We start from the raw sequence: 26,367 nt of genomic DNA, 5'->3' as shown, positions 1-26,367 counted from the left end.
TCTTTTTGGTCTGAGAATTTTTTTGCCCCAAGGGAACATTACTTGATTGATTTTTCAGGGCTCTCTGGCTCACTTTCCCTTCAATTCTTGGTTTCAGCTGTGCTTGTGAGGCAGGAGCTGCAACAGGAGGACCCAAACAGAGCTAACCAGAGTAATATCCTATAAATCTGGTGAAAGTGAAGGCTGATTGCTAAGAGGACAGCACCTTGATTAGTTGACCTTCAGTTTGGCATTATAGGTTTAGAGGAGGGGTGTGTGTGTTTATATACATATATATATATTTTCACATTTTTAAAAAGATTTTATTTATTTATTTATTTTTAAAAGACTTTATTTATTTGAGAGAGAGACAGTGAGAGAGAGCATGAGCGAGGAGAAGGTTAGAGGGAGAAGCAGACTCCCCATGGAGCTGCGAGCCCGATGCGGGACTCGATCCTGGGACTCCGGGATCATGACCTGAGCCGAAGGCAGTCGTCCAACCGACTGAGCCACCCAGGCGTCCCAAAATTTTTATTTATTTATTTGACAGATCACAAGTAGGCAGACAGAGTGGGGGCAGCAGGTTCCCTGCTGAGCAGAGAGCCTGATGTGGGGCTCGATCCCAGGACTCTGGGATCATGACCTGAGCTGAAGGCAGAGGCTTTAACCCACTGAGCCACCCAGGTGCCCCAAGAGGGATATATTTGTGTGTATTTTTCAAGATTTTTATTTATTTATTTATTTGACAGAAGTGGGGAACACAAGCAGGGGGAGTGGGAGAGGGAAAAGCAGGCTTCCTGCTGGGCAGGGAGTGTGATTCCATCCCAGTACCCTGGGATTAGGACCTGAGCTGAAGGCAGCTGATTAACCGACTGAGCCACCCAGGTTCCCCAGGGATATATTTAAGATGGTTTTCTTTCGGGGAACCTGGGTGGCTCAGTGGGTTAAAGCCTCTGCCTTCAGCTCAGATCATGATCCCAGGGTCCTAGGATCGAGCCCCGCATCGGGCTCTCTGCTCAGCAGGGAGCCTGCTTCCTCTCTCTGCCTATTTGTGATCTCTGTCTGTCGAATAAATAAATAAAATCTTAAAAAAAAAAAAAAAGATGGTTTTCTTTTCCTGATGCATAAGGAAATTTATTTTAAGATTCATTTGTCAGAGCATGGACGGGGAGCAGCAGGTAGGAGAAGCAGGTTCCATGCCAAGCAAGGAGCCCAAGGTGGGACTCTCCCCCCGACCCTAGGATCACGACCTGAGCCAAAGGCAGGCACTTAACTGAGCCACCCCGGTGCCCATAAGGAAATCTTACTGCACATAGAAAATAAATAGTGTCCATTATATTTTAGGTCATTCTACAGTATAGATAGTTTTTACATAATTCTCCCATTTCAACCTGAGCATCTTTGAAGTGTAAAGGGGATTTGCTTTTGCTTCTGAAGAGCCTGAAATAAGTAGATTTTCCTAAGCAGTGTGTAGCTCTTCTGTCCTCTTAGCCATTATACTCCAGGAAAGTGTAAAGAACATTTACATTGTGTATAGTTTGTCATATTTGAATTGTTTTATATTGATAGCTATAAAAAATTGGAGTGCCTGGGTGGCTCAGTTGTTAAGCCTCTGTCTTTGGCATGAAGCATCAGGGTCCCTGCTCAGCAGGAAGCCTACTTCTCCCTCTCCCATTCCCCCTGCTTGTATTCCCTCTCTTGCTGTATCTCTGTCAAAATCTTTAAAAAAAAAAAAGAAAGAAAGAAATTGGGTCCTCCTGGTTTCTTCAGGTGAAACTAGTGTGGAACAAAGCGGCATGGAAATCCTACATGACTATATAGGGATTAAGTTCCATTGGGAGCACAATGGCAGATGTATCTCTGCCCCAACTCCTGCCAGAACCTTTGATGTTTATACTGTCTGGACCGTAACCTCTTAACTTTTTGTCAATGATAATGGAACTGAAACCACATACCTACCATTAGTAGAGACACTTCCTTTAGAAGTCTCTAGCCTCTGGCATAGCTGATGTGTTAACCATTTACAGTGGTCTAGGGAGTGTGGGCTGTGTGTATTACAGTTACTGTATTAGGAAGTAGAGCCAAGTATACAAAAATGTAAATGTTCCTTATTTCCCCATGCTTCCCTTCACCTTGAGGTGACGGTTTTTCAGGCTAATGAAAGTTTTCTTGGGCTGAGGGTGAGGTGGTTTTGAGTAGAGAAGCTAGTGTTGGTTCCTCAATACTACACACGCATAAAGTGAGATTCGAGTGCCTTGAGTAAATGATTCTCTACCCACCCCAAACCTAATGTAATACAGGCAGCTATCATAAGGTTTCATATATCCCTTCTGGGTAAAATGAATGGCATTTTGCAATTTTACTGAAAAAGTGTTTGAACTAGGCTGCTAAATTCTTTTATTTCTGGACTTCTATAGTTGTTGTGAGGGGATTTTCTGTTGGGAAAGTAGTTCAGCTAGTATAAGCATCCAGAATACTGGGTGTTGGAAATCAGTGAGGGCAGACCTCAATTTCTGGTACTAGCACAGGTGTTTGTGTATCAGGTTATATGATTGTTTAAATTCCTAACTCAACTTAAAAACTGAAGTTGGTCTGTTGGGATTCAGAAGTGCCATTAATGTCCCCACCAGGGGGTGCTGTAGCAGGACGGAGGCACCAAAGCACGAGCTTGGGGAAGGAAAGTAAAACTAACTGAATTGCATGGACCTGCAGAATACTATGCCAGTTAGTGTGCGCATGTAAAGTTCGAGTTTTCAATATGAACACCCCTGGATAGCCATTACTCAGGTAAAGAAAGGAGAGGCTTTGGGGTATTTTTTTTTAACCATTTCAAGAAACCATGTGAAATAAGTGCATAACTTAGGTAAGCACTGACTACAGCCCATGAAGAAATGCAGGTTACCTTAAAGGATGTTACCACCCACCCTTGGACTTAAATGAGTTTTTCTACTGCCTCCTATCTTTTTTTTTTTTTTTTAAAGATTTTTATTTATTTATTTGACAGAGATCACAAGTAGGCAGAGAGGCAGGCGGGAGGTGGGGGGAGGAAGCAGACTCCCTGCTGAGCAGAGAGCCTGATGTGGGGCTCGATCCCAGGACCCTGGGATCACGACCTGAGCCGAAGGCAGAGGCTTAACCCCCTGAGCCACCCAGGCACCCCACCTCCTATCCTTTTAAAGTTCAAAATTCCAGGTGTGAATATCTGACTGGCTAGCCCTGTGTACTACCCAGCTCCCTGAGGTGGGGAGAAAGATAGCTCCTTTGGTTTCCATAATAGAGGTGGGGCCCAGACTTGCACAGTGCACAGAACCCCCTGGTGGAAATCTGGCTGTGGGAACATGGAAGCAAATGACATAATTTCATGGACTTGTCACCAAAAGTTTGCTGTCAAGCTCTTAAGAGTTAAGTCTAGTCATTAGGATTCCTGGCACCAGGACAGGGGCTTCAAGCAGAAACTGTTAGATTAACTTGTCCATCAGGCAAAGAAAGAATAGCTGCTGGAATGAGAGAACTTGGAAATAGGCCCACAGGGCAAGCAAGGGTCCAGAACCAAAGGCTAGCACTGTTAAGATGGAGAACCAGGAGAAGTACAGAAACTGGCGGCATCAGAGGACAATGGGCGGAGGGTGTCTTGGACATGGGGGTCTGCCTCTAGACAGAATCTTCCTTCTGGAGCCCACAGCAGGGTGATCATGTGGGATCTGCTCCTCACCTCCAGTCAGCCAACCCTCTAGCTGAGAAATTAGCCAAAGGCTATGGGAATGTTCAAGCTTGGTAGGATGGAGGATGCCTTTCTCTGCAGAGTGCTTTGAAAAGGAGACTTCAGAGGTGGTGGGGAGAAGCGAGGCTTTGCATTCAGACCTGGGTTCAAATGTGACAGCAGCACTGATCTACTGAGGGTGAATCTTTCCAGTCCTCAGTATCTCACAGGGCTGTTGGAAGAAGACCTAACAGTCAATACCTGTCTGTAGTGTTTATCATCGAGTGTGTTATCTCTGGAGACAGTTAAGAGCCCAGGCTTTCCAGCCAGACTCTGGGCTCAAAACCAGGTTCACAACTTAGCAGTATGAGCATGGGGACATCAGAGAGTTAACATCTCTGAGCCTTTGCTTATCTGCCTCTGATTTCATAGCATAGTGCCTGACCCATTGGAGGTCCTCAGTAAATGTGGGATGTTGTTACCGTTGAGTACTTAAGCATATCCTCTTGGGAATGAATAGCTTTAACTTCATGGTATTGGGTTCTACCCATCCTAATTGTAAGGGCTCTGACCATAGATACTGTGCTTTTTACTTCTGGGGTGAAGTGGGCATTGCTGGTCAGGTCTCACTGCCACATTTTATAGGTAGTGAATTTGGCTTTTACCATGCCATGTTCCACCTAGTGAATGTTTCTGAGCTCCAGTGTTGGCTATGTATAAATGTAGCTGCTTCATGTTAGGGCTTGCCAACACCAGGGCAGGAAAGCATTCAGGTATCTTTGAAGGTCAACATTTTCAACCTCTAAAGACAGTTTTTCTTACTATTTTTTTTTCTTCTTCAGGAGCATGAGATTTTGATGTTATTTTATCTACGAAACAAACCATTTCCCTATTGTTACTGATCGAAACTACATGGTTTTTAAAAAATATTTTATTTATGTATTTGACAGATCGCAAGTAGGCAGAGAGGCAGGCAGAGAGGAGGAGCAGGCTCCCCACCCAGCAGAGAGCCCCATGTGGGGCTCGATCACAGGACCCTGAGATCATGACCTGAGATGAAGGCGGGGGCTTAACCCACTGAGCCACCCAGGCACCCCTACATGTGTAACTTGATAAGCAACATGACCTTGGTGAGAAGATAATTGTTACATGCCCAAGCTTGCTGTAAACACTTCATTAATCTTCTCATCATCCCTGTAATGGCCAGTTCCATTACTAACTTCATTTTATAGCAGCTTTAACCCATATCATACATCTTAGGGGAATGTGTTATTTCTCTTAGGCTTTGGAAAATATTTAGAGTATCTCAAGATCCCTATTTCTGGTTTGAGAGCAAATAGGGAGCCCTCGGTTGGGAAAAGCTTATCTGATTCTAAACACTCATTTTTACTAATTAGAGTCCCAGTGGCTCTGAAATTCATTTTTTTTTAAAGATTTTATTTATTTATTTGACAGAGAGAAATCACAAGTAGATGGAGAGGCAGGCAGAGAGAGAGGGGGAAGCAGGCTCCCTGCTGAGCAGAGAGCCCGATGCGGGGCTCGATCCCAGGACCTGAGATCATGACCTGAGCCGAAGGCAGCGGCTTAACCCACTGAGCCACCCAGGCGCCCCTGAAATTCATTTTTTTTTAAAAGATTTTATTTAGTCATTTGACAGACAGAGATCACAAGTAGGTGGGGAGGGAGGCAGAGAGAGGAGGAAGCAGGCTCCCCGCCGAGCAGAGAGCCCAACGCGGGGCTCTATCCCAGGACCCTAAGATCATGACCCGAGCCGAAGGCAAAGGCTTCAACCCACTGAGCCATCCAGGCGCCCCTAAAGGTTTTTATTTATTTATTTGACACAGAAAGAGAGATCACTAGTAGGCAGAGAGGCAGGCAGAGATAGAAGGGAAAGCAGGTTCCCTGATCCCAGGACCCTGAGATTGTGACCCGAGCCAAAGGCAGAGGCTTAACCCATTGAGCCACCCAGGTGCCCCGGCTCTGAAATTCAAATGAGACCACGCCTTTGCTGCTCATTCCTGTGTTGTACTAGCAGTGCCGCTGTACAAGTACAGCTGGGGCTTTGTCCACTGATTGGGGAGTGCTGCTGCTATGGGTTCATCCCCCTGGCCCAGTCCCATCCCCCTGGCCAGGGACTGCCCTCATGATTGGCCTGCTCCTGCTGGTCCTTCGTGTGGTGAGCCAGAGGAGCTGGACCTTTTGAATCCCAAACTGCCGAGAGAGGATAGGGCTCCCCTGGCCTTTAATTAAGAATATTTTTGCTTTTTAGGGGGAGGAGAGGGAGAGCACAGACCCAGGAGGAGGGCTTCTTTCCCTTCAGGGATCAGAGACCAGAGGTAATGGGTCTTTGCTCAATGGTTTTCCCTTAGGACAACAGAAAAAATAGCCATCGCTATTTACCATTTGAGTCTAATAGACACCCTACCTTTTTTTTTTTTTTTAAGATTTTATTTATTTATTTGACAGACACAGCAAGAGAGGGAACACAAACAGGGGGAGTAGGAGACAGAGAAGCAGGCTTCCTGCCGAGCAGGTAGCCTGATGTGGGCCATGATCCCAGGACTCTGGGATCATGACCTGAGCCAAAGGTAGACGCTTAACGACTGAGCCACCCAGGTGTCCCAAGACACCCTACCTTTTAAGTCACTTTACAGATAATTTACATAAGGAAGAATAAAGGGAAAGTGGAAAACCATTTTATAAATTTTACAAGTATTCAAACAAGTATTTAAAATTAATAAAATTTGGGGACACCTGGGAGGCTCAGTCTGTTAAGCGACTGCCTTCGGCTCAGGTCATGATCCCAGGGTCCTGGGATCGAGGCCCACATCAGGCTACCTGCTCGGCAGTGAGCCTGCTTCTCCCTCTCCTGCTTCCCTGCTTGTGGCACTTTCTCTGTGTCAAATAAATACATAAAATCTTAAAAAATACTAAAATTTCAGCAAGAAATAATAGCACCATTCTGAATATATTAAAAAACATTGAATTATCCCCTCCAAATGCATGGGTTTTATGCGATATGAATTATATTTCAATAGAACTGTGATTCATATAGTCATGAAAATAAATACTTGTGTATATAATTCATATATATATATATATATATATATGAATTAAAACAGTAAGCATTTTCATATTTTCCTTGCCTGGAAGACATATATGCCCCCAAAGCACACCATTCAGTGATGAAGTTAAATGCTTCATCAGTCACCATGTGTGAAGCTGGCATGTATGCATCTTATAACTACTGATCCCAGATTCCAAATATATCTCTAGTAGGCTCTAGCTTACTGCTTCTAGGTTTTTGTTTTTGTTTAGTTTTGCACTTGCATTGTCAACATGGAATACTTTAAAAATTTTTGATGGCTCATAATGTTGAAGAGGGGACAGTCATTTTCTTTGCTCCATAAAAAAACATTTTTAATTTTTGGTGTATAAGGATCAATTTGACCAATCTAATGAATTTTTAAAAATATCTACAGTATCTGTTTCCCTACAGTCACCTTAGTAACACAACTGCCTCAGCATGTAACAAACAATATCAAGTAAATTTGGGGGCATAGGCATCCTAAAAGATGAATACTGAATACTATACAAAACAGAATAGTACAGGTCTTTGTCAAAAGATATTATGTGGGGGGCACATGGGTGGCTCAGTAGGTTAAGCCTCTGCCTTTGGCTCAGGTCATGATCTCAGGGTTCTGGGATCGAGCCCTGCATTGGACTCTCCGCTCCGCAGGGAGCCTGCTTCCTCCTCTCTCTCTGTCTGCTTCTCTGCCTACTTGTGATCTCCATCTGTCAAATAAATAAATAAAATCTTTAAAAAAAATTCACGTAGGAAAGATTTTGTTTATATGAGCAATTTCCCCATTCCCAGAGACTAGAGTACTACCATGTATCTCTGCATTCATTTTCTGATTTTCATTTTCTGATTTCATTCATTTTCTGATTAAGTGTGAAAGATCCTCTGTTTACTCCTCTTTTGTCATTATGGGTGAAAAACCCTGAATTCTTAGCCAACATCTCTGGACTTCTTGTACCTTCTTGAAAGATGATCTGTAGTACTTAAGGGAAGTTCGGTATGGAAACTGAAGGACGATGTGATGGCAATACCATCCTTCCATTTTATCATCGTGATCTTGTTTGGTAATCACTGATGAGTAACATGAAATAATTTGTAGGATGATGAAAGAGCAAAGCTTTTCAAGATACAGGAAAAATAAATTCATCATAATCTCATAATGTATTTTAGATTTATAAAAGAATCCAATGAATCCATAAGAGTTTTATGTCTTTGGAAGGTAAATAAATTTCTCATTGTTTTTTAGAAGCCCGCTAAGAATAACAGTCATAAAACATCGATCCTTACAAATAGAACTTCTTAAAAGTGAAACTCAAAAACTAAATTTGGGTCCAGTGGCTTCTGATGGCATACAGAGAGTTAAGGGTGTTCTCAGTTGGGGAGAGTATAGCAAACCCCTGTAGCTAAGGAGTCATATACTCAGAACTTGTGGTCTGGTTTCCTGTTGTGTAGTGACGTCCCTCTCATTCAGCAGGCAGCCCAGTTGTGGGGAGGAGCAGTGGGCTAGAGCCAGGGAGGCCCTCCATATATGTTCTTGGTCAAACCCACCGTCCTAGGAAATTAGGACACATGGGTGTGTATCTTTGTATTGTGTTCTGTGAGCCTCACTCACGAGGGAGATGAACGATGTTTCCCCCTCATCCAGCTGGAGGTCCCTAAGGGCAGGGACCAAATCACATGAGGCTGGGATTTCCCAGGGTGGAGATGATGTACAGTAGTCCGCCGACCCCTTTACCCGTGGCTTCACTTTCTGCAATTTCAGTTACCTAAGATCAACCGCATTCTGCAAGCAGACGATCCTCCTTGTGACTTGGGTCAGATCAGTAGCAGCCTAATGCTACATCATGATGTCTGTGTCATTCACCTCATTTCATCTCATCCTGTAGGCATTTTATCAACTCACATCATTGCAAGAAGGGTAAGTATAGTACAAAAAGGTATTTTGAGGGAGCCCACATTCACATAACTTTTATTATAGTATGTTATAATTTTTATAATTATTTTAATCTATTATTACTGTGCCTAATTTATAAATTGAACTTTATCCTATGTATGTATGTATATATAAGAAAAACAGTGTGTGTTCAGGGTTTGCTACCGTCTGTGATTTCAGGCATATGCTGGGGTTCTTGGGATGTATCCCCCACAGATAAGGGAGGACTGCCATATTTTCTACTTCTAAATAACTCATGTGCCACCCTCAACACTGTTTTCTCAGATTAGCTTTCTCAGATCAGCAGAGCCTTGGTGAGGTCACATGGAGAGAGCAGGCTTTGGAGGTAGCTGGACCCAGGGTGGAATCCTGGCTCTGCCACCACTCACCAGACCAGTGACATTAGTAGGCAAATCACTTCACAGCTCTGAGTCTCTGTTTCCTCATTGGTAAGTGGGGCAATAGTATCTACCTTACCTTCTATAAAATAGAAATCCAGGAAACTGGTATAGCATACTGAGGTGGGAGTGGGGTGGGCTCCTGTTCCGGGCATTGGGGGATAGAAAAATCAAGCTGACACCTTTCCTGCCTCAAGAAGCATTCTATGGAAAAATAAAAAATAAAAAATAAAAAAAAGAAGCATTCTATGGGTATGTCAGGGAAGACTAGAGATGTCATATATAAAGGCCTGGCCATATGCCTGGTGGGAAAAGGGGCAGACAGATAAGGAAGGGCATAAGGAGAGAGTAGTCAGCTCTGGAGTGGAGGGTGTTGGATCTGCCCAGGCAGAGAGAATAGGAAAGGGCATTGGTACTTGGATGGGATAGCATGAATGGTCATTGTTGGGGAAATGGGGTGGCCTACTTGGCATACAGGAAGTGCCCAGCCCAGGTGAGGTGCCCATGTTCTCAAATCTTACCCTGAATTTGCCCCTGCCTTTTCCATTCAGGCTTTTGTTTAGGTGGTCAAACAATACAGCACCTTTTTTGCTTTGTCTTGGGCGTTATCCCTGCGGTGGGGATAGGCAGGCTCTGAGGGTCTGGGCCTCCCCACCACACCCCTCCCCTTATCTCCCCTCCCCTCTGCCATTATCAGCTGTGTCCAGATGGTCACAGGCTCCCTAATCTGAGATAATCAGAGGGTAGCAGCTCAGCTGGGACCCAGGCCTTTGTCCTGGGCTGTGATGGGCCAGCCCCAGCTGGAGAGACCCCACAGATAGGGCCCTGGGGCTTCGGAAGACAGGGAGGGGCATGGGGCTGGCCCTGTCCTGGAGGGGATGCAAGGAGCAGATGATAGCTCTTCAAAAGGCAGTCGGAGTGCACATGATGGCGAGCTGCAGATGGGACCTGGCCAGCTCCTCTGGGCCTCAGAAACACAGGCATAGGACCTGAACCTGCTGAGTCTCTGCCTCACAGAATATGTCACATCTTTTGTCCCCTTTTTCCTCTGAGCTTATCCTTCCTCCTCTAGCAGTTTTATGTTGCTGCCCATGGAGCCTCAGGCCACCCAGGTGCTTATGATGGCATGAGAGGCGCACCCCTGGTAATGTTGGGGCTCATCCAGGTGCAGAGCTGGGATGGCTGGGTTCTCAGGCCTGGGGCTCTGGTTCCTACTACCCTAGGCCTGCAGTTGCTGCGAGCCTTGGCCTCAGGGCTGCTCAGTGTCCCACAACAGTTTTGTTTTGTTTCTGCTTCTTTGAGGAGATGGGGAGCCCTACATTGGCCCTGTCATCTAGCAGTGAGACTGGCTTGTAATCCCTTTTTTTAAAGCTTTGTCCTAGAGTCTGAAACCCAGAGCTGAAGCTTCTCCCTTCCTCATGGTTTTATAATTCCATTGTTTCTGGTTCTTGGACATGTTTGTTCACTTATAAACCCAAGCCTCTGTCTTTTCAGTTGTTTGACTTTTAATTTTATCTAACTAAGTTATCACTTAGTGTTTGAATTGGAGAGGATGGAGAGGGTGGTTTAAAAAGAGAAACATCCTGACTAGAAGTGCTTCATGGATTCTGAAGCTTCATGAAATCTTATGAGTTATGGACTCTGCCAGTTACTAAGTATATGATCGTGGGCAAGTCTCCTCATCTTTTAAGGCAGTTAGTTCCTTTTCTATAAAATACAAATCTTAATAACTAGCTCATTAAAAGTTTAAAAAAATGCCAGTAACTTAATTTAAGTATAGTGATTCCCTCTGGGAGGAATGTGGGAAGGAATGGGTTTGGGAATGGAGGTTATCTACAAAGGCATTTGTAACAATCTCTTTTTTTCTTTCTTTCTTTTTAAAAAAGATTTTATTTATTTATTTGACAGAGAAAGAGATCACAAGTGGGCAGAGCAACAGGCAGAGAGAGAGGGGGAAGCAAGCTCCATGCTGAGCAGAGAGCTCAATGCAGGGCTCGATCCCAGGACCCTGAGACCATGACCCGAGCCAAAGGCAGAGGCTTAACCCACTGAGCCACCCAGGCACCTTTTTTTTTTTTGTAAACTTTCTTTCAACCAGCCACCCCATCCCTCCCACCTTCCTCCCCTCTAGCAATCCTCAGGTTTGTTTCCTGAGATTAAGAGTCTCTTACGGTTTATCTCCCTCTCTGGTTTAGTCGTTTCATCTCTCCCTCCTTACCCTTATGATCCTCTGTCTTGTTTCTCAAATTCCTCTTATCAGTGGGATCATCTGATAATTGTCTTTCTCTGATTAACTTATTTTGCTTAGCATAATACCTTCTAGTTCAATCCACATCGTTGCAAATGTCAAGATTTCAATTTTTTTTTTTTTAAGATTTTATTTATTTATTTATTTGACAGACAGAGATCACAAGTAAGCAGAGAGGCAGGCAGAGAGAAAGGAAGGGAAGCAGACTCCCTGCTTTGCAGAGCGCCTGATGCAGGGCTCAATCCCAGTACCCTGGGATCATGACCTGAGCTGAAGGCAGAGGCTTTAACTCACTGAGCCACCCAGGTGCCCCAAGATTTCAATTTTTTGATGGCTGCATAATATTACATTGTATGTACATTTTATAGACCCTGCAAATATATATATATACACCACATCTTCTTTATTCATTCGTCTGTTGATGGACATCTAGGCTCTTTCCATAGTTTGGCTATTGTGGACTGTAACAATCTATTTCTTAAGCTGGATGGTAGAAACACAGATATTTATTTTATTGTAATTCTTAAACTGTACAAAAATATATATATACTTTTTATGCATGAAATATTTTATAATTTTAAAAACTTGTCCACACTGCCATTTTGAAGGTAAATGAGGTAACATATGAAGGTGATTTGTAAAGAGTCAAAGTAGGGAGCAGATACTGGGCATTACTTTTCCACACAAAGCAGGCTTGAGCTGGAACACAGACCCAACCTTTGAAGGAGGTTTTATTTCTACAAGAAAGGGGGGCAATAAATTAAGGGCTATTTACATGGAGGTGCCATGAGGGGAGCAGTGGTGAGCCTGCTTCCTGGCTCAGGCTTTTCAAGTCTGAGTCACCTGCCCAGGCTCTGAATGATGGTGATACAGCCATGGGAGCTGGTACAGCGTTGTAGGGATGGCTGGGCTTCTACCTGCCCATTGCTGGGGTCAAAGGTGAAGACCTTGTCGGTGCTCTCCCCGAGATCATCCCGCCCACCAAGGATGTGGACCTTCCCGTCACACACAGTCACACCACAGCTCTCCTGGATAGACAAACAGAAAGATAATCAGCTGTGGGGTCCAGTGTGGGGCTCTCTCTATCCCTAACAGGCCAGGCCAGACAATAAAACCTTGACCCACAGAATACGAGCAGGCAGTCTGCATGGCAGAAAGGCAGGAACTAGGTGGATCTGAGTTCAATCTCTGGCATAACCCTTACTAAATGGCCTTAGACAAGTCACTTAAGCTTTCTGGGCCTCAGTTTCCTCCTCTGCAAAGAAGAATAATCGTACCTTCTTCATAAGGTTGCCATGACAGTTAATGGTATTAAGCATGTGAAGCATTTTACATAGTGCCAGGAAGACAGTAAGCACTCCAGGAGCAGTGACAGCCATCACCATCACTGCCACCACTACTGCCCTGAGATCTCAGACTCAGAGAAGCCAGGAATCTCAAGCTCTTAGAATCACTGAAGGTCAGAACTGGCAGGGAACACCAATCCAACCACACCCCTATGTAGTTTCTTTGGAGTTTCGGGGAATGGTACAAGAGATAGGGGAGGCCAGGAATGCAGGGGCCAGAGCCTCCAGGGCCGGGACCTCCCTGCTCTGATATAACTAGGGCAGGGGAACTTAACCAAGTCTCTTCTCTACCTTGACCTCCCTGCAACAGGTTCCCAGCTGGTGGCCTTCAGGACAACAGACTACAGGGTCATTTAGACCAAGACCCTCATCTAAGGCTAAAGCACTTGGAACTGGGGTTCCATGCTCTACCTTAGCATGGCTTACCTGGCAGCCTTGGGCAAGGCCTCAGTCTCTCCAAGGCTGGTCTCTTCATCTGTGGAACACAAGGCTGATCATCCTAATGAGGACAAAGCTAAGAAACTATGTCTAATTGCCTAGCATGGAGTCAGACAGACTCACAACCTCTGAGTTCCACATTCTTCAACCCAGGACTTTGCTCTCCTGAATGGAACCAATACTAAGGCTGTGCCTGGGAGCCTCTACTTACCACAGGGCTGGGGAGGACAGCTGCCTCCCCCCAGACATCTGTGCCAGGGTCATAGGTGAAGATTTTGCTCATGAGGCCCCCAACCACATAGATGGTGCCCTCAAGGGAGACAGCCTCGAGACACCGCTGTGAGAAAGGCGCTGGAGATCGCAGGCTCCACCGGTCCTCCTTGGGGTCAAAGCACTGCACCTGAGGGGCAGGAGAGGCTGTAGTGAACCCTCACCACCTCCCCAACAACTGCCCTGCTGTGCAATCCTCCCACCTCCCCAGCAGGGGGACTCATTCAGCATGTTTGCTTCTGTCTACCAGATCTGAGCTAGCATATGGGGGTGGAGGGGAGGGCAGAGGAGGCCCACCATCCCTGCCCTCAAGTGTGCTCAGTCTGGTTCTACATTCTGGCCTCCGCCCTGGACTGCTTTTGTCCAAAGCATCTTCATCTTTCGGGGTCCAGAAAAGGTCTGCATCCCAGGAGGTGGGAGTACCATCTGCACTAGTGCTATAGAAGGTCCTCAGAGAGCAGGCCCAGCCCAGAGATGCATTTCTTATTACACTGTCAGCCCTCTTCTCTCCCCCTGGTGCTCTGAGCTCATTACAAGATTCCAGCTGGGATGTCTTGCAGCCCCCATTCCTACAGCTGTCCACAGGCTTCCCAGGCCCAACACTGTTCACACCTTCCAGAGTTTCTGAGGGCTTCTACTACCTGCATGTTCACCTTTATTCTGTTTCCTCACTTGTTTTCTTGGAGACACCTGTAATGGCCTATCAGTGCTGCAGCAAAGGGCAGTTCCCCCAGCCAGCCCCAGGAAGGGGTGTGTGTGTCGGGGGGCAGTGGGAGGGGTGTGGGATAAGGAGGGATGAGGGATCCTATTTAGGGAAAGATTCAAATCCCAGGACCACAGACTTGTGAGGCCATCAGGGGAGGGAGGAAGCTGCTATGAAGATTAATTTTCATTAGCAGAAAGTCTAAATATCCAAGAACAGAAAATTTGGTTGCTAGACTATGGTTCATCCACTCCATAGTCTATTACACATTGAAATAATGGCTGTGAAGAGTTTCTAAGCATGTGGAAAATGCTTACTTTTAAATGAGAATAAAAAGAAGAATGCAAAATTTACTAACAGTAAGAACACACAACTAAAAGAAACACAAAAGTAGATTCAGAAGAAGCCTGAAAGGCAGTGCACCAAAATATTAATAGTAGTTATCCTTTGGTGGTGGGATCATGGGTGATTTTTTTTCTATTTCTCTGTGCTTTCTAAGTTTTCAATAGTCTGGGGAGCTTTTTTTGTTTGTTTTGAATGAAGGAAAAACATTTCAATTGATCCCACCCTTGCCCTAACTTAATTTTTAAAATCTATGAAACCCATATGGCACCAGCTCAAATATTCGGGTCTGGACCCACTGTGTGACCTTGGAGTCATGTCTCCCACTCACTTCCTTGCTGAAACCCAGGGTGTCAACTCCTCAGGGCTGTTGGGAGTGAGAAAACAGACAAGGACATGAAAGTGCCAACGCTGCGCCCAGCACACAGCAGGCTTCCGGCACCCTGTTCATGCCCACCTTGTTGGTGCTGACACCGTCCTGGCCGGCACCCCCGATCACGTAGATCCTGCCCTCGCAGGACACCACTGCCGCCGAGCTCACCGCCTCGGGGAGCGGCGCCGCAGATGCCCAGCTGTTGGAGAAGGGGTCGTAGCGTTCTACACTGCGCAGGCGCCGCAGACCATCGAAGCCGCCTACCACGAACAGCTGCAGATGAGGACAAGCAAGGGTGGGATGCTGAAGATGCCTCCCTGAAGGCTCAAGGCCTTCTCTGTGTCTCAGCCCGCTGCCTCCAGTATGCACGGAGAAACTATCACCGGACCCACAGGAGGTACATCCCAGCACTGCCAGCGCCTGGGCAGCCTCCCTTAGGGGGCTTCTTCTATTAACTGGGAGTAATGATATCCACCTCCGGGATGGGTATTAGACCTGTCAAATATCCAACACCAAGATGATGCTTAATAATAGCTAATAATTTATTGAGAGTGTATCACCTTACTCAAGTGATCCTAAGAAGCATTTTTATTTTCTGAATTCAGGACGTAGCTTACAAAGATAGTTTTTTTTTTTTTTTTTTAAGTGGCCGGTCAAAATTCACACCTAGTCTGGTCCCACAGCCCACACTTTGACCCCTGACTACTAGGCTGTGCTGTTAGCATAATTAGTATTATCAGTAGCATTATCATGTAACTTCGGGCAATTATCTTTTCTTTTTGGTGCTTGAGATCCCATCTTTCAGAGAGACTGTCTTATAGGATCTTCCCCCAGGAAGTCCATTGATCTGTGCCTTGAGCCACAGGGCAGCAGCTGCTGTGTCCCTACCTGCCCCTGCATGACTGCCATCTTGTGCCTCCACCTGCCCTTGACCAGCGAGGCCACCTTGATCCAGGAGTGCAGAGGGGTGCTAAACATCCACACATCACGGCTGTTGATGTGGCCTCCTGGGGAAAGAGAAGCAGCTGTTGACTCCAGACCCTCTTGGGGTCAACAGGACCTCTAAAGACCTAGAAACAAGGGCCCCCAGATCCAAAGGAAGAGTTAAGGGTAGACAATGTACTTTGAACAAATGGTGGGAAAATGTGAATTAGAACAAAGGGTGGGGAGTTTTAAAGGGAAAGGCCTGAGAGATTTAGGGAGAAGGAGATGATCTTTACTGGGTGCCTTATGGTGGTATGCCAGGCTCTGTACTCTGGGAAGCAAAGAGGGGGCCACTTAGAATTCAGCTGGAGAGAAAAGTTAAGAGTATGCCCAAAACAAGCATCAGCAATGGCCTGGGGGCAGAGGGAAAGCAGAGCCACCTGCACTAGATGAGAAAAGGTAGAGAGTGATTGATTCAGTAACCCTCCCTCATTTCTGCCCTTACCTTCATGATTTCATGTCTGTTCTCACCCCTTCAGGTGTTAAGATTATTGTACCCAGTTTACAGACAGGAAACTCAGATGTGGCTTAGAGACCAGGAAGGCCCTGTGAAGGCCCCATAGCCTTTCACTCTAGTCCTTCCAATAACCAGAACCAGAGCTTCTAGTCTCCCAAGTTGAGCACTGGTATGCCCTGTGGGGTTAGGCCTTGGAATGCAGACTGTGGACTCTTCCCTATTCCTCCTGGAGTTACTGACCAGCGACTCACCTCTCAGAAGCAGCCTTCCCGGGACAACCCTGACTGCATCCCTCAGCCTGAGCCCATGACTCAAGCCCCAGCTCTGTTTTTAGCCCTTGCCTCTGTGTATTCCCACCAGCACCCAGCAGAGGCCCTACATGGTGTTCACCATGTAGGCCATCTGCAGCCCTGGATAAGCTGTCCAGTAATAAGTCCAGAATAAGTCCCTGGCTCATTCTGCTGCTCCTTATCCTTCCCAGACACTGACAGCTCCTTACAACAAGTGCAGTCTACCTCGGCCTGGAGTCAAAGCCTCCCTGATCCCACTTGACTCCCTTTCCTGCCTCATCTACAATACCTCCCCTCCTCTCCCAGACGCATTCAACCTGCACTTTGGAGACCTGAGCACCTGGGGTTCCTTTCTTCACATTCCTGTCTTCATGCCTTTGTCTATGCTGTTTCCTCCAGATTTTCAAGATCCAGCTGAAAAGTCTGGTGGTAAAGTGAAGTCTCTGTCTACCCATCTCCAGGGGGGCAGGGCCTGTTTTATTCTCTCTCTAGGGCCTGACCATCAGGAAGGGCACAATCCACTGGTATCAAACCAATCCGTGTTCTTCCCTTTAACCATTTTTGAGATAATGGGAAAATTCTTAACCTCCCTGTAAAATGGGGTTGTAGCAGAAATTGAGTAACTTATGTAAGCTGTGAAGCATAATGTTCTGTACATAGTTGGCTAGAGAAAGAGAAGTAATTAATAGTAATACGAATCAAAGTGGACATTGCTGACAGTCGGGGTCCTACCAATCACTGGCCCTGCAGGACTACATACCAGCTCAGCCAATAGCTGTAGGTTATCAGGGAAAATCCCACCCCCACCTCGCGGTTGGAGAAAAAGGGAGTGGCGTGAATGAGGCAAACAGCCAATCCTGCGGGGCTCCCGTTGCGGCCCTGCCCTTACCGGAAACATAGACGTCATTGCGGAGAGCACAGGCAGCGAACTCTGAGCGCGTGTAGCCTGGGAGGCTGGGCAGTGGGGTCCAGCGCCGGCTCTCTGGATGGTAGGCGTCAGTGAAGGGCAGCTTCAGGAGCCCCTTGCGGTCGCAACCGCCGATGACCACGATCACTTCAGCTAGGTCCATGAATCTGGCGTGGGGATAAGCCCAATGCCCGTTGACCCACACCCAAGTTTTGGCCCTCTCTCATCTTCTCTTTGACCACACTGTACCATCCTGCTGCTCTTCCGTGCTCTTATGCCCTTTTGCACTCCCTGCCCGCCTGTCCCATGCTGGACTCTGCCACTTCCAACCTCCTTCCCTAGTATCGATGGGAAGACAAGTCACCGATCCTTAACCCCAATCTACCGACATCTAAATTACAGGGAAAGGATCATTACAGAGTCCTTACCTAGAGAAGTCACCTCGTTTAATCCTTACGATAGTTTTATTAGGCAGGGGTTTTCCTCCTTTTGCAGAATGGGAAACTGATGCTCATAAACTTTGGCTTGCCATGAATCATGGAGCCAATAAGTGAGAGAGCTGGAATTCAAGCCCAGGTTGGCTGCCACTAACCCATTCTCTTTACCCTTTTCTGCCCTTCATCCCTGGCTGCTAATTCTGCTGCCTCCCTCCTACTATAACCATTTCCTAAACCCATTCCCTAATCACTAATTCCACTGGACTAGCATACACACCCCTTCAGTAAAACATTCTTCCCTCCCACTAACCAACCCCTCAGGCTTCTGACTCCACCAGAATTTCCAAACCAAGCCACCAGCTTCCTATCTTATTTCTTTGACAGATATTGAGCACCTTCTTTGTAGCAGGCCCTGTGCTTAAGTGTTGGAGAGAGTGTGTTAAGACAGGGGCATCCTGTCTTCTATCCCCTGGAAGACGACAGCTTGTCTTGGACTACTTCAACCAAAGTCTGGCCTGGCATTCCAGGGGTGGGAGAGTAAGTCTCTTTCATTTTTTACCAGGCCCTATTTTTAGGATAAAGGGTATTTCCAATTACGGGACACCCAGACAAGATCCACACAGGAGCAGCACTCAGAATTATGGATGTATGGGCAAGAGGAAAGATGTGTGCAAGGTGTGAGATCCCTGCCTCTCCCCCACTGGGCTGTGAATTCTCCAAGGGCAGAATTCCTAATACCAAGCCCATGAAATTTGTACTGAATGAATGAGCAAAGCCCATTCCAGAAGCACGATTAAGTGATTGAATTAAAGGATGCCACAAGTATGAATGGTTGCAGAATTGGGGATGAGGGCGGGTGGAAGGCAAGGGGGCAAGGAGCCATACCTCCGTGGCCGGGCCCGCAGCGTCCCGGCCTCGTGGCCCAGGATGAAGCAGGCGCGGGCCTCGAGCAGCAGCGGGCGGCACTCGCGGCTGGCCTGCAGCAGCTCGTCGGCCTCCACCTTCTCCAGGAAGTAGGCGGGCGCCAGCAGGGGCAGACGCACGTGCTCCAGCAGGCGCCGCAGCTGTCCACGGCGGGCCGGCGCGTCGTGGCGCACCCAGCGCATGGCCGCCTCAAACACGGCCTCCTCCCGCGCCACGCCCAGGGCCGGGTCGGCCAGCAGCGCCGCCACTTCGTCAGGCGCCAGCTCCAGGAAGTCGGCGTGGCGCGCCACTTCGACGAAAGCCTGGCGCAGCACGCGGCCACAGCGCTCGGCCAGCGAGGCAAGCGAGAAGGCGGCGGCCACGCGACGTAGCGCCAGACTGTTGGCGGCGCGCAGACGGCCCTCCAGGAAGCTGGCGCAGGCCTCGCGCAGGCCCGCCACGCCCAGACGCTCGGCCAGCGCCAGCACAGCCGCCGCCTCGTCCTCAGCGCGCAGCCGCACGCCCGCGCCGTACACGTAGTCGAGCACCACTGCCAGCGCCGCTGCCGCGTCCGGCCCCGCCTCCGAGGCCACGGGCGCCAGGGGCACCACGGGCAGGCCGCGCTCCGGTTGCCCGCGCTCCGGTTGCCCGGCTGCGAACAGGCTGCGGAAGTAGGCGCTGCCCGCGCTGAGCGCCGCGCGGTGGCACGGGAAGTCGCGGCCACCGGCGCGCAGCACCACGTCTGTGAGGGTGCCGCTCCGCCGGTACGCGTTGAGAGTCTGTAGAACGCGCTGTGCGTGGCAGGACCCCGCGCACGGCGCCAGGGAGCCGGGCTCCGACTCCTCCAGCAATGGGCCCTCCAGCATCCTGCCATGTAAAGAACACAAACAGCGTCGGAAATCCGCCTGGTGGGTTGGGAGAGAGAGCAGGAGGCCCTTCATCCGTTGGTTCCGTCGTTTGTTCCCTGGTTTACCCAAGCCGGCATGTGTGAATGTGATGCACGTGCTTTCATTTACGCAGCTGCTCTTCCTTTCATCCCTTGATCTGAGTCCTAATGGCTGCAGTGATCTAGTCCCTGCCTACTAGAGGACTAGGCCCTGCCTTAGCTATATCCCCTCCTTCCTCACACACTTCAGCCATATTACTCTTTCTGTTCTTCAGACTCGTTGAATTGTCGTCACCATCAGCAGGAGACAGATGGCAAGCTCTCAAATGGGATAATTTGAGGATAGTCTAATAAGGGAACGATTTACAAATACGTAGACAGTGTTTAGGACCTCCCACCAGGGTTAAAGCAGTGCCCGTGGCCGCCAACAGTAGGGAGACTTTAGCTCTCTAAGGTCCGGAACGGGAGGACTGGGACCTTACAGGAACCTGCACAAAATACCTGTATAGGAAGGGTCCCCTGACAGGAGCTGCAGAAGGGATTCAGGCTACCCCACAGAGACCTAGTGTGGTGTGGGGAGGAATAATTGTGCTCCTCCTTGTCACCCTGTTCTGTCTCCTGATCCCCTTAGGTGTTCCGCACTGACCAAACCCTGATTTTTAAAAAATTTATATATATATATATATATATATATATATATATATATTAGAGAGTGTGTTCCATGAAGGAGCTGGGGGAGGGACAGAGGGAGAGGGATGAGCAGACTCCCCGCTGAGTGTGGAGCCCGACACTGGGCAGGATCCCAGGACCCCAAGATCATGATCTGAGCTGAAGTCAGACGCTTAAGGACCAAGCCACCCAAGTGCACCCAATTATTCTATTTAATATCAGCTTCTCCTACAGCAAGTGCTCAGTTAATATCTGTTTAAGCAGAGTGAATATCTGACATATATTTAGAGCCTTTTCTGTGCCAGGTAATGAGCAGGACAGGCATAGATCCTGCTCTCCTGGACCTCACAGCTTGGTGTGGGTCTCATGGGGTACTGTGGGAGCCGATAGTAGGGGCACTAGTCCCTGTTGGAGGGGAGTCAGGGAAGGTAGCCCTGAGGAAGAATCTTCAGACTGAGAAGCATAGGGAGAAAAAGCCCAGAGAACGGAAGGGAGTGCAGGGAGGACGTCTCCATTTAGAGAACAATCTTTGCTAAGGCCCAGAGGGAAGGAGGGCAGGAGACTAGAACCCAGTCTGAGAGCGAAGTTAGCCCTCTCTCTAGTGAGTTCTCTCTGTGTTCTCAAGGAAGCACTGGGCCAGGGGGATAGAAGGAGCTGGCTCTAAGGACTAATCCGGGTTCTATACCTGCCTCTGTCACTGACTCACTGGGCAAGTCACTCTCCTTCAGTTTTCTCCTCTGAAATGGGATCGTGACACCCACCTCACAGCACTGTTGCAACGCTTGCTTATGAAGTGGAATATGAAAAGTGCTAGGTACATAGCACAGACTCAGCTAACACAAGAGGAAGGGAGCACATCAGGTGTGCTGGCTTTTATGTACGTAATTTCGTTTGATCCTCACAACCCTTAGATGCCCCCGCCCTTTGTTAAGTTTGTCCTAAGGAAAGAAGCACACAGGAAACTGGCCCTTCAGAGGTTGCTCTGAGGATCAAAGGAGGGGTGTTTGTGAAAGCACTCTACAGACTGGGACATGGTACTGGGCTGGTTATTATTTGATAATTATGAATACGCAGTCTCTGCTTGCACACCTCCCTGGGCAGGGAGATCACTTCTTTATGTGGCAACTTACTCTAGGGGAGCACAGCTCGGCCCTCTACCTCTTGCCTCTCCCTCCATCTCCTAATCCCAAGTGTTCTGCCGCCTCTGAGACTGCTTTGCCCTGGAGGTCAGATCTGGCTTTCACTGCCCGTGCCCCAGTCATCCGGGGTGGTGTATCCCCTTGTCAGGATTATAGAAATGAGCTCCCTGGTGGGCAGGGTCCCAGGAAGCTAACTATGCCCAAGTAGAGGGGCTGGGCCCTGAACCCACCTGGCACCAGATTCTGCATGCCTAGGTACTCAGCCATACTTGCTAGGGTGAGGGCATCTCCTAAGCAGCAACCCAGGACCAGCTGAGGGAGGTGAGAGAGGTCACCTAGAGCATGCTGCCCCCAGTCCATTCTGTGCTGGCTGCTTGCCAAGAAAGCAGCCAGCCCCTGAGCTGAGATCCAGGAGGACAGGTTTCTTTGGGGGTGAGGAGGGCCCTCTTCCTGCGGCACAAGGGGCTGGCTGCGAGGGGACAGGGAGTCGTCTGGGAAGTGCACCAGTACTTTTTCATTCTTTCTACTACTATCTACTGTGCCAGGCACTGTGGTCACACTGGGACCTCGGACAGTTTCCATCCTGGGGATTCCCAGTCTGGGGGCTGGAGGACGCACTTGCAATGTGGACAGTAGGGATTCCCAGCACAGGCTCCACTGCACATTCTCCCGTCCTAGCTAAGAATCTAGGTACCTCCAGCCAAGAGTCCTGATGAAAACTAAGAGGTTCTGCCCCTAGAAGTTGGCATGCCCCCTTGTTACTTGTTCACACCCACACCCAGTCACACGCACACAAACACACACATACTCAGCCTTGTAGACACCACACAGCCCTGCCCGTTCAGGGACCAAGTCCCTGGATGTACCTGGCACTTACCTGGCCATGGCCTCACCCAGGTGCTCTGCAGCTGCTGCTCTTCCTGACCACTCCTGTACGTCCCGCTGCTGCACCCTGGCAGTCTGCGCTCCGGTGTCCTTGCCGCTCTGCCTGGACTCCTGCTCCAGCTCAGCTGCAGGAGGACAAAGGGGCTGGACGCCAGCGGGGAGGGGGGAGAAGAGGAGGGGGAGGAGGGGACGCTGGGCTTTTGTTCCATTCTTGGGCCAGCCCCAGGAGGGAGGGAGGGAGGGAGGGAAGGAAGGAGGTGGAAAGTAAGCATGGCATTGACCGTGCATGTATCTCGGGGATCCTTGTACCTGTTTGGAGCTGATCTGGCCCTGGCCATGCCCCTGAATAAATGCATGGATGTGAAGGTGTGTGTGGGGCCTGCCCTAAGCAGTCGGAGTGTTTCTGGGGGGTTGTGAGGGTGGCGGTGTTCCAGGGCCCCTGTATGTGAGTGTGGGAGCATGCAGGGACGTGGTGGGTGTGACTGTGTGGTTGCAGGTGTGACTCACACCATGGCTGGGTAGCTTAGGGGTCTCAGATTCCCTCCTGCCTCTGTGAGACTCTGCTTGTGTTCCTGTTTGACAGCAGACATTGTCATAGTAGGACTTCATGTGTCTGGTTATCTGTCCGGTGTGTCCATCTTTGTGTTTGTGTGATCCTGTGTGTGATCACATAGGTCTGTCTATGCACGAAAGGGGGCTGTGTCTTGTGGCCCGTGAGTGTCCTACGTTCGTGGCATGGTATGAGTTGAGGTGGTTTTCAGCAATGGACCCGTGTTGGAGGGGACTCATTAAGGAGGCCATGGTGCTACGGAGCAGGCCTGGTTGGTGTAGATGAGAGGAGGCAGCTCTGGGCCGGCCTGGCCTCCAGGAGCCAGAGGAGGTCACCCCATATGCTGGTCCCAGATCATTTACTGCCTCCACAAAGGGCCACAGGGCCTGGTGTTTGAGAGGCCGGTAAGATTTGCCTTCATGGAGGAGGACAGCAGTTGGGAGGAGGTTACTCTGATGAAAGCCTAGATAGGCCCAGGGCACTTGGGGTCTGGTCCAGGAACTGCCGTGCCCCACCACGTAGCCCTAGGCAGATCATTGCCCATCCCTTGGCCCAGTTCTTCATCTTGGCAGGAGGGAGGCGCACAGTTCCTGCCCTGCCGTATCTTATTGAGTTGTTGTGACCCTCAAGGGGAGGTTTGTCAGTGAAAGCTATGTGCTGTGTGGAGTCCGTGAGGCCTGGGTGCTGCAGGAACGTGGCCTGGCCAGCTTGGATGGGCTGAGTTTGTGGAAGGAGCTGTGGTGCAGTCACTGTGATGCTGGCCAAGTGTGTGTCCTGAGGCCTAGGGGCAGCGTCTGTTTCGTGTACCCCATGCCAGGGAATGGTATATCTGCTTTCTCCCTAAAGAAGGAGATGTGTGTTGCTGGGCGTCAAAGGACAAGAGAGATTTGGGCCCTTTTATATCTGTACCTGGGAAGGAGGGCCCTGGAGCAGGTGGAGGGCAGGCTCTGCCTGGTAGGGGCCGCACCCCTGAGGTCCAAGGCAGGAGGGAAGAAATGGGAAGGGAAGGGGTCCCATCTCTGGTTTTCCTGCAAACAAGGCAGTCATTCTGTCCTCTGTAGACAAGTGGAGAATGTGGGGGACGGCATCAGGAAGATGGGGTTCTCAGTAACTCTTCAGGTCAAGTGGTATTGATCCCTGAAGGATCAGGGATGTCTCAGATAGCCCAAGTGTGGCCATGAGCCTGGGATAGCCTGGCCAGGAGCACTGATGGGACAGGGAAAGGCTGGAATGAAAGGTCAAATCCACTTTCCTGGGTGCATCTGCCAGAGGCTGGAGCAGTTACTGAGGCATTGTGAGCGGAGCAGTGTGCCCCATCCCTGATCCAGCCATTCAGGATTCCCCTTATACTTCATGGCCAGGGAGAGGGGGGAATTGACCTCTGTCCCAGGAAGGGATGCACTTGGCAGATGTTCAGTAGGAGGAAAGGAGGGTGAATCCCCTCACAGTTCCTAGAGGGCAGTCCTAGAGGTTAATGTGGGGTCCCAGTCTGAATTCCAGCATTTGGGAGGGGTTTCTTTTCCTTTCCTCCAAGAAGGTGCCAGAATTGCTCAGACCCCAAGAATTCTATCCAGAAGACCCCTATTTGGAGAAGAGATAAACTTCTTGGAAGCACCTCAGAAAGCCTCCATGTGGCTGTGAGGGGACCTGCTAGTTCCGCCACCCAGCCCTATATCAGACCCAGGAAACTTCCCCATCCGCCTTGCCATTCTGGCTGGTTACAGAGGCCATGCATCCACTCTGGGGCCAGAGCTTGGGTGGGCTTCTGGCTTTGCCCATACTAAGTTGTGTGACTTTGGATGGTCACTTTACCACTCCAGGACCGTCTCCCCCCACTACAATATGGGGATTCTAGAACCCAACCCCAAGGCTGTTCATGAAGTCGCGGTGTCCTGGTGATGCTGGGTAGGGGTCCAAACAACCTGCGCTCTTCCATTCATTTCTGAGAATGCTTCCTCCTCAAATCATTGACCTCAAAATGAATCCCAAACCCAGCAAACCCTATCCCTTCCCTCCCAAAGACCATTCAGAGACGACACATGTCAAGATGGCAGCTTTAATCATATTGGCCGAGGCCCTCAGGCTCACTCCGCTGTAGACCTCCTTGGGCACATGCCCACCGTTGGCCATGCCTAGAACGCTCTTCCCAAGTGACCACTGCCCTGTGGCCACTGATGCGGAAACCTGAGGTTGTGTCAGTCTGTGGATCTCTTGGGTCTCTGTGCCTGTCTGCCTTAGAGACCTGCTGGAAACTTAGGTCAGGGTTTGTAAAAGTAGCCTTAAGCCTACGCTTCTGGCCATTTCTAGCTGCTCCTGGGGACTTGGCTTCGGTCCTTCTCCCAGGGCAGGGCCAGTCGTGGTATGAGGCTGGTTGGGGAGGAGTGTCTCCACCACTGCAGCAGGCTTTCCTCCTGGGCTGAAAATCCTTGTGCTTTTGAGACCGACATGAAGAACAGAGCTGCTGGGGGCAGAGGCCTAGCCCAGGCCCTCAAGGCAGGAGACATGCAGAAGTCAGTTGCCTCTGAGCATAGACATGTGGACATCCACATTCTCAGCTGCCACAGGGGCCAGGGCATAGTCCAGTGACTCAGCAACCTTCCAGATCAGGATATAAGGGAAGGCCTCCAGGGGAGGGCCAGGCCCCAGGCCCCAAACTTTCCAGAAGGAGCCCCAGGCCTGCAGGGGCATCTGCAAGGTTGGAGTCCTGACCCAAGCGGGCCTCAGGAGAGAGGAGAGCCCCCTCCAGGGGAGGCCATGGCTGACAGAGGGCTGGAGCCAACGAGGAGGCAGTGGAGCCAGCTCCCAGTGCACTCCCCATGCAGACATGCTTCTGCCAGCTCTTATGGGTTCCCTGATCTCCACGTTAGGTTCAGGCTGAGACAGACAGGGTTTCAGCTAACGCCCATCCCGGTCCGTGAGAGTCTTGGTGCGGCTGCCACTCCTTCGGTGATCCGCAGGGGTGGAAGCACTGGTGGTGTACGTGTCGTAACTGTGGTCTGAGCATCCAGAGAGCTCATCGGAGACCTCCATGCCGTCGCTGATCTCTGTGGGGCCGGAGGGAGGCAGAATGGGAGTGGGGAGAATGGGGTCAATGAGGATGGCTGGCAGATGAAGTGGGAAGAGTACCCTGCAGCAAGCCCTGGTCAGGCACTTGGAGGCTGATGAGATCACTGGACTTGGGTCTGCTGCTGAGTTGGCTTTCAAGGCCCTCCTTGGACTCTGCAGACACTCAGTCTCCTTTCCTCTGCTGTTCCGCCTTCCAGCCCCAGAAAACCATCTGTCCCCTCCTGACCTTTGTGCCCGTGTGTTTATTCTACTCAGGGCCTTTGTACACATTGTCCCCTCTCCTGAGAGTGACCTCCCTGTCAACACCTCCTTTTCTTAAAATCTGGCTCAGTTGTTCTCATATCTGTTATTACCACCTCCTAAAAGCCTCCCCTGAGCCCCC

The 26,367-nt window shown here is 49.4% G+C and overlaps 2 protein-coding genes across 5 annotated transcripts in view; both read right to left on the bottom strand.

The window, feature by feature from the left end:
• Positions 1-12,086: 12,086 nt before the first annotated feature.
• KLHL35 (kelch like family member 35) lies at positions 12,087-25,607 on the bottom strand. Its single transcript, XM_044260204.1, has 8 exons — positions 25,439-25,607; positions 22,362-22,494; positions 18,773-19,657; positions 17,433-17,617; positions 15,701-15,819; positions 14,897-15,085; positions 13,336-13,524; positions 12,087-12,368 (listed from the first exon to the last, which is right to left on the bottom strand). Exons 1-8 carry the CDS (start codon positions 25,605-25,607, stop codon positions 12,180-12,182), a joined length of 2,058 nt encoding a protein of 685 aa, XP_044116139.1. The 3' UTR covers positions 12,087-12,179.
• GDPD5 (glycerophosphodiester phosphodiesterase domain containing 5) overlaps positions 24,962-26,367 on the bottom strand; it is an 82,614-nt gene continuing 81,208 nt past the window's right edge. For all 4 annotated transcript variants that reach the window (XM_044258515.1, XM_044258513.1, XM_044258517.1 and 1 more), the window contains one exon: positions 24,962-25,963. In XM_044258515.1, the coding sequence (XP_044114450.1) occupies positions 25,815-25,963 (149 nt within the window). In that variant the 3' untranslated portion in view covers positions 24,962-25,814. The remainder of the gene's footprint in view (positions 25,964-26,367) is intronic.

The sequence above is a fragment of the Neovison vison genome, chromosome 7, assembly GCF_020171115.1.
Source record: "Neovison vison isolate M4711 chromosome 7, ASM_NN_V1, whole genome shotgun sequence".
NCBI lineage: Eukaryota > Metazoa > Chordata > Mammalia > Carnivora > Mustelidae > Neogale > Neogale vison.
Note: the sequence above shows the minus strand (reverse complement) of the source record. Positions and strands in the feature narration are given on the sequence as shown.

What these genes read in the sequence shown, in the direction of transcription:
- KLHL35 (XM_044260204.1), bottom strand. Translation starts at nt 25,607, where the DNA reads ATGCCCCTGCAGGCCTGGGGCTCCTTCTGGAAAGTTTGGGGCCTGGGG. An exon ending in CTGCGGGCCCGGCCACGGAG is followed by an intron (nt 17,618 to 18,772) that starts GTATGGCTCCTT and finishes TCCCCACGCCAG; the next exon opens with ATTCATGGACCTAGCTGAAG. An exon ending in TGGCAGTCATGCAGGGGCAG is followed by an intron (nt 15,086 to 15,700) that starts GTAGGGACACAG and finishes CCTCATCTGCAG; the next exon opens with CTGTTCGTGGTAGGCGGCTT.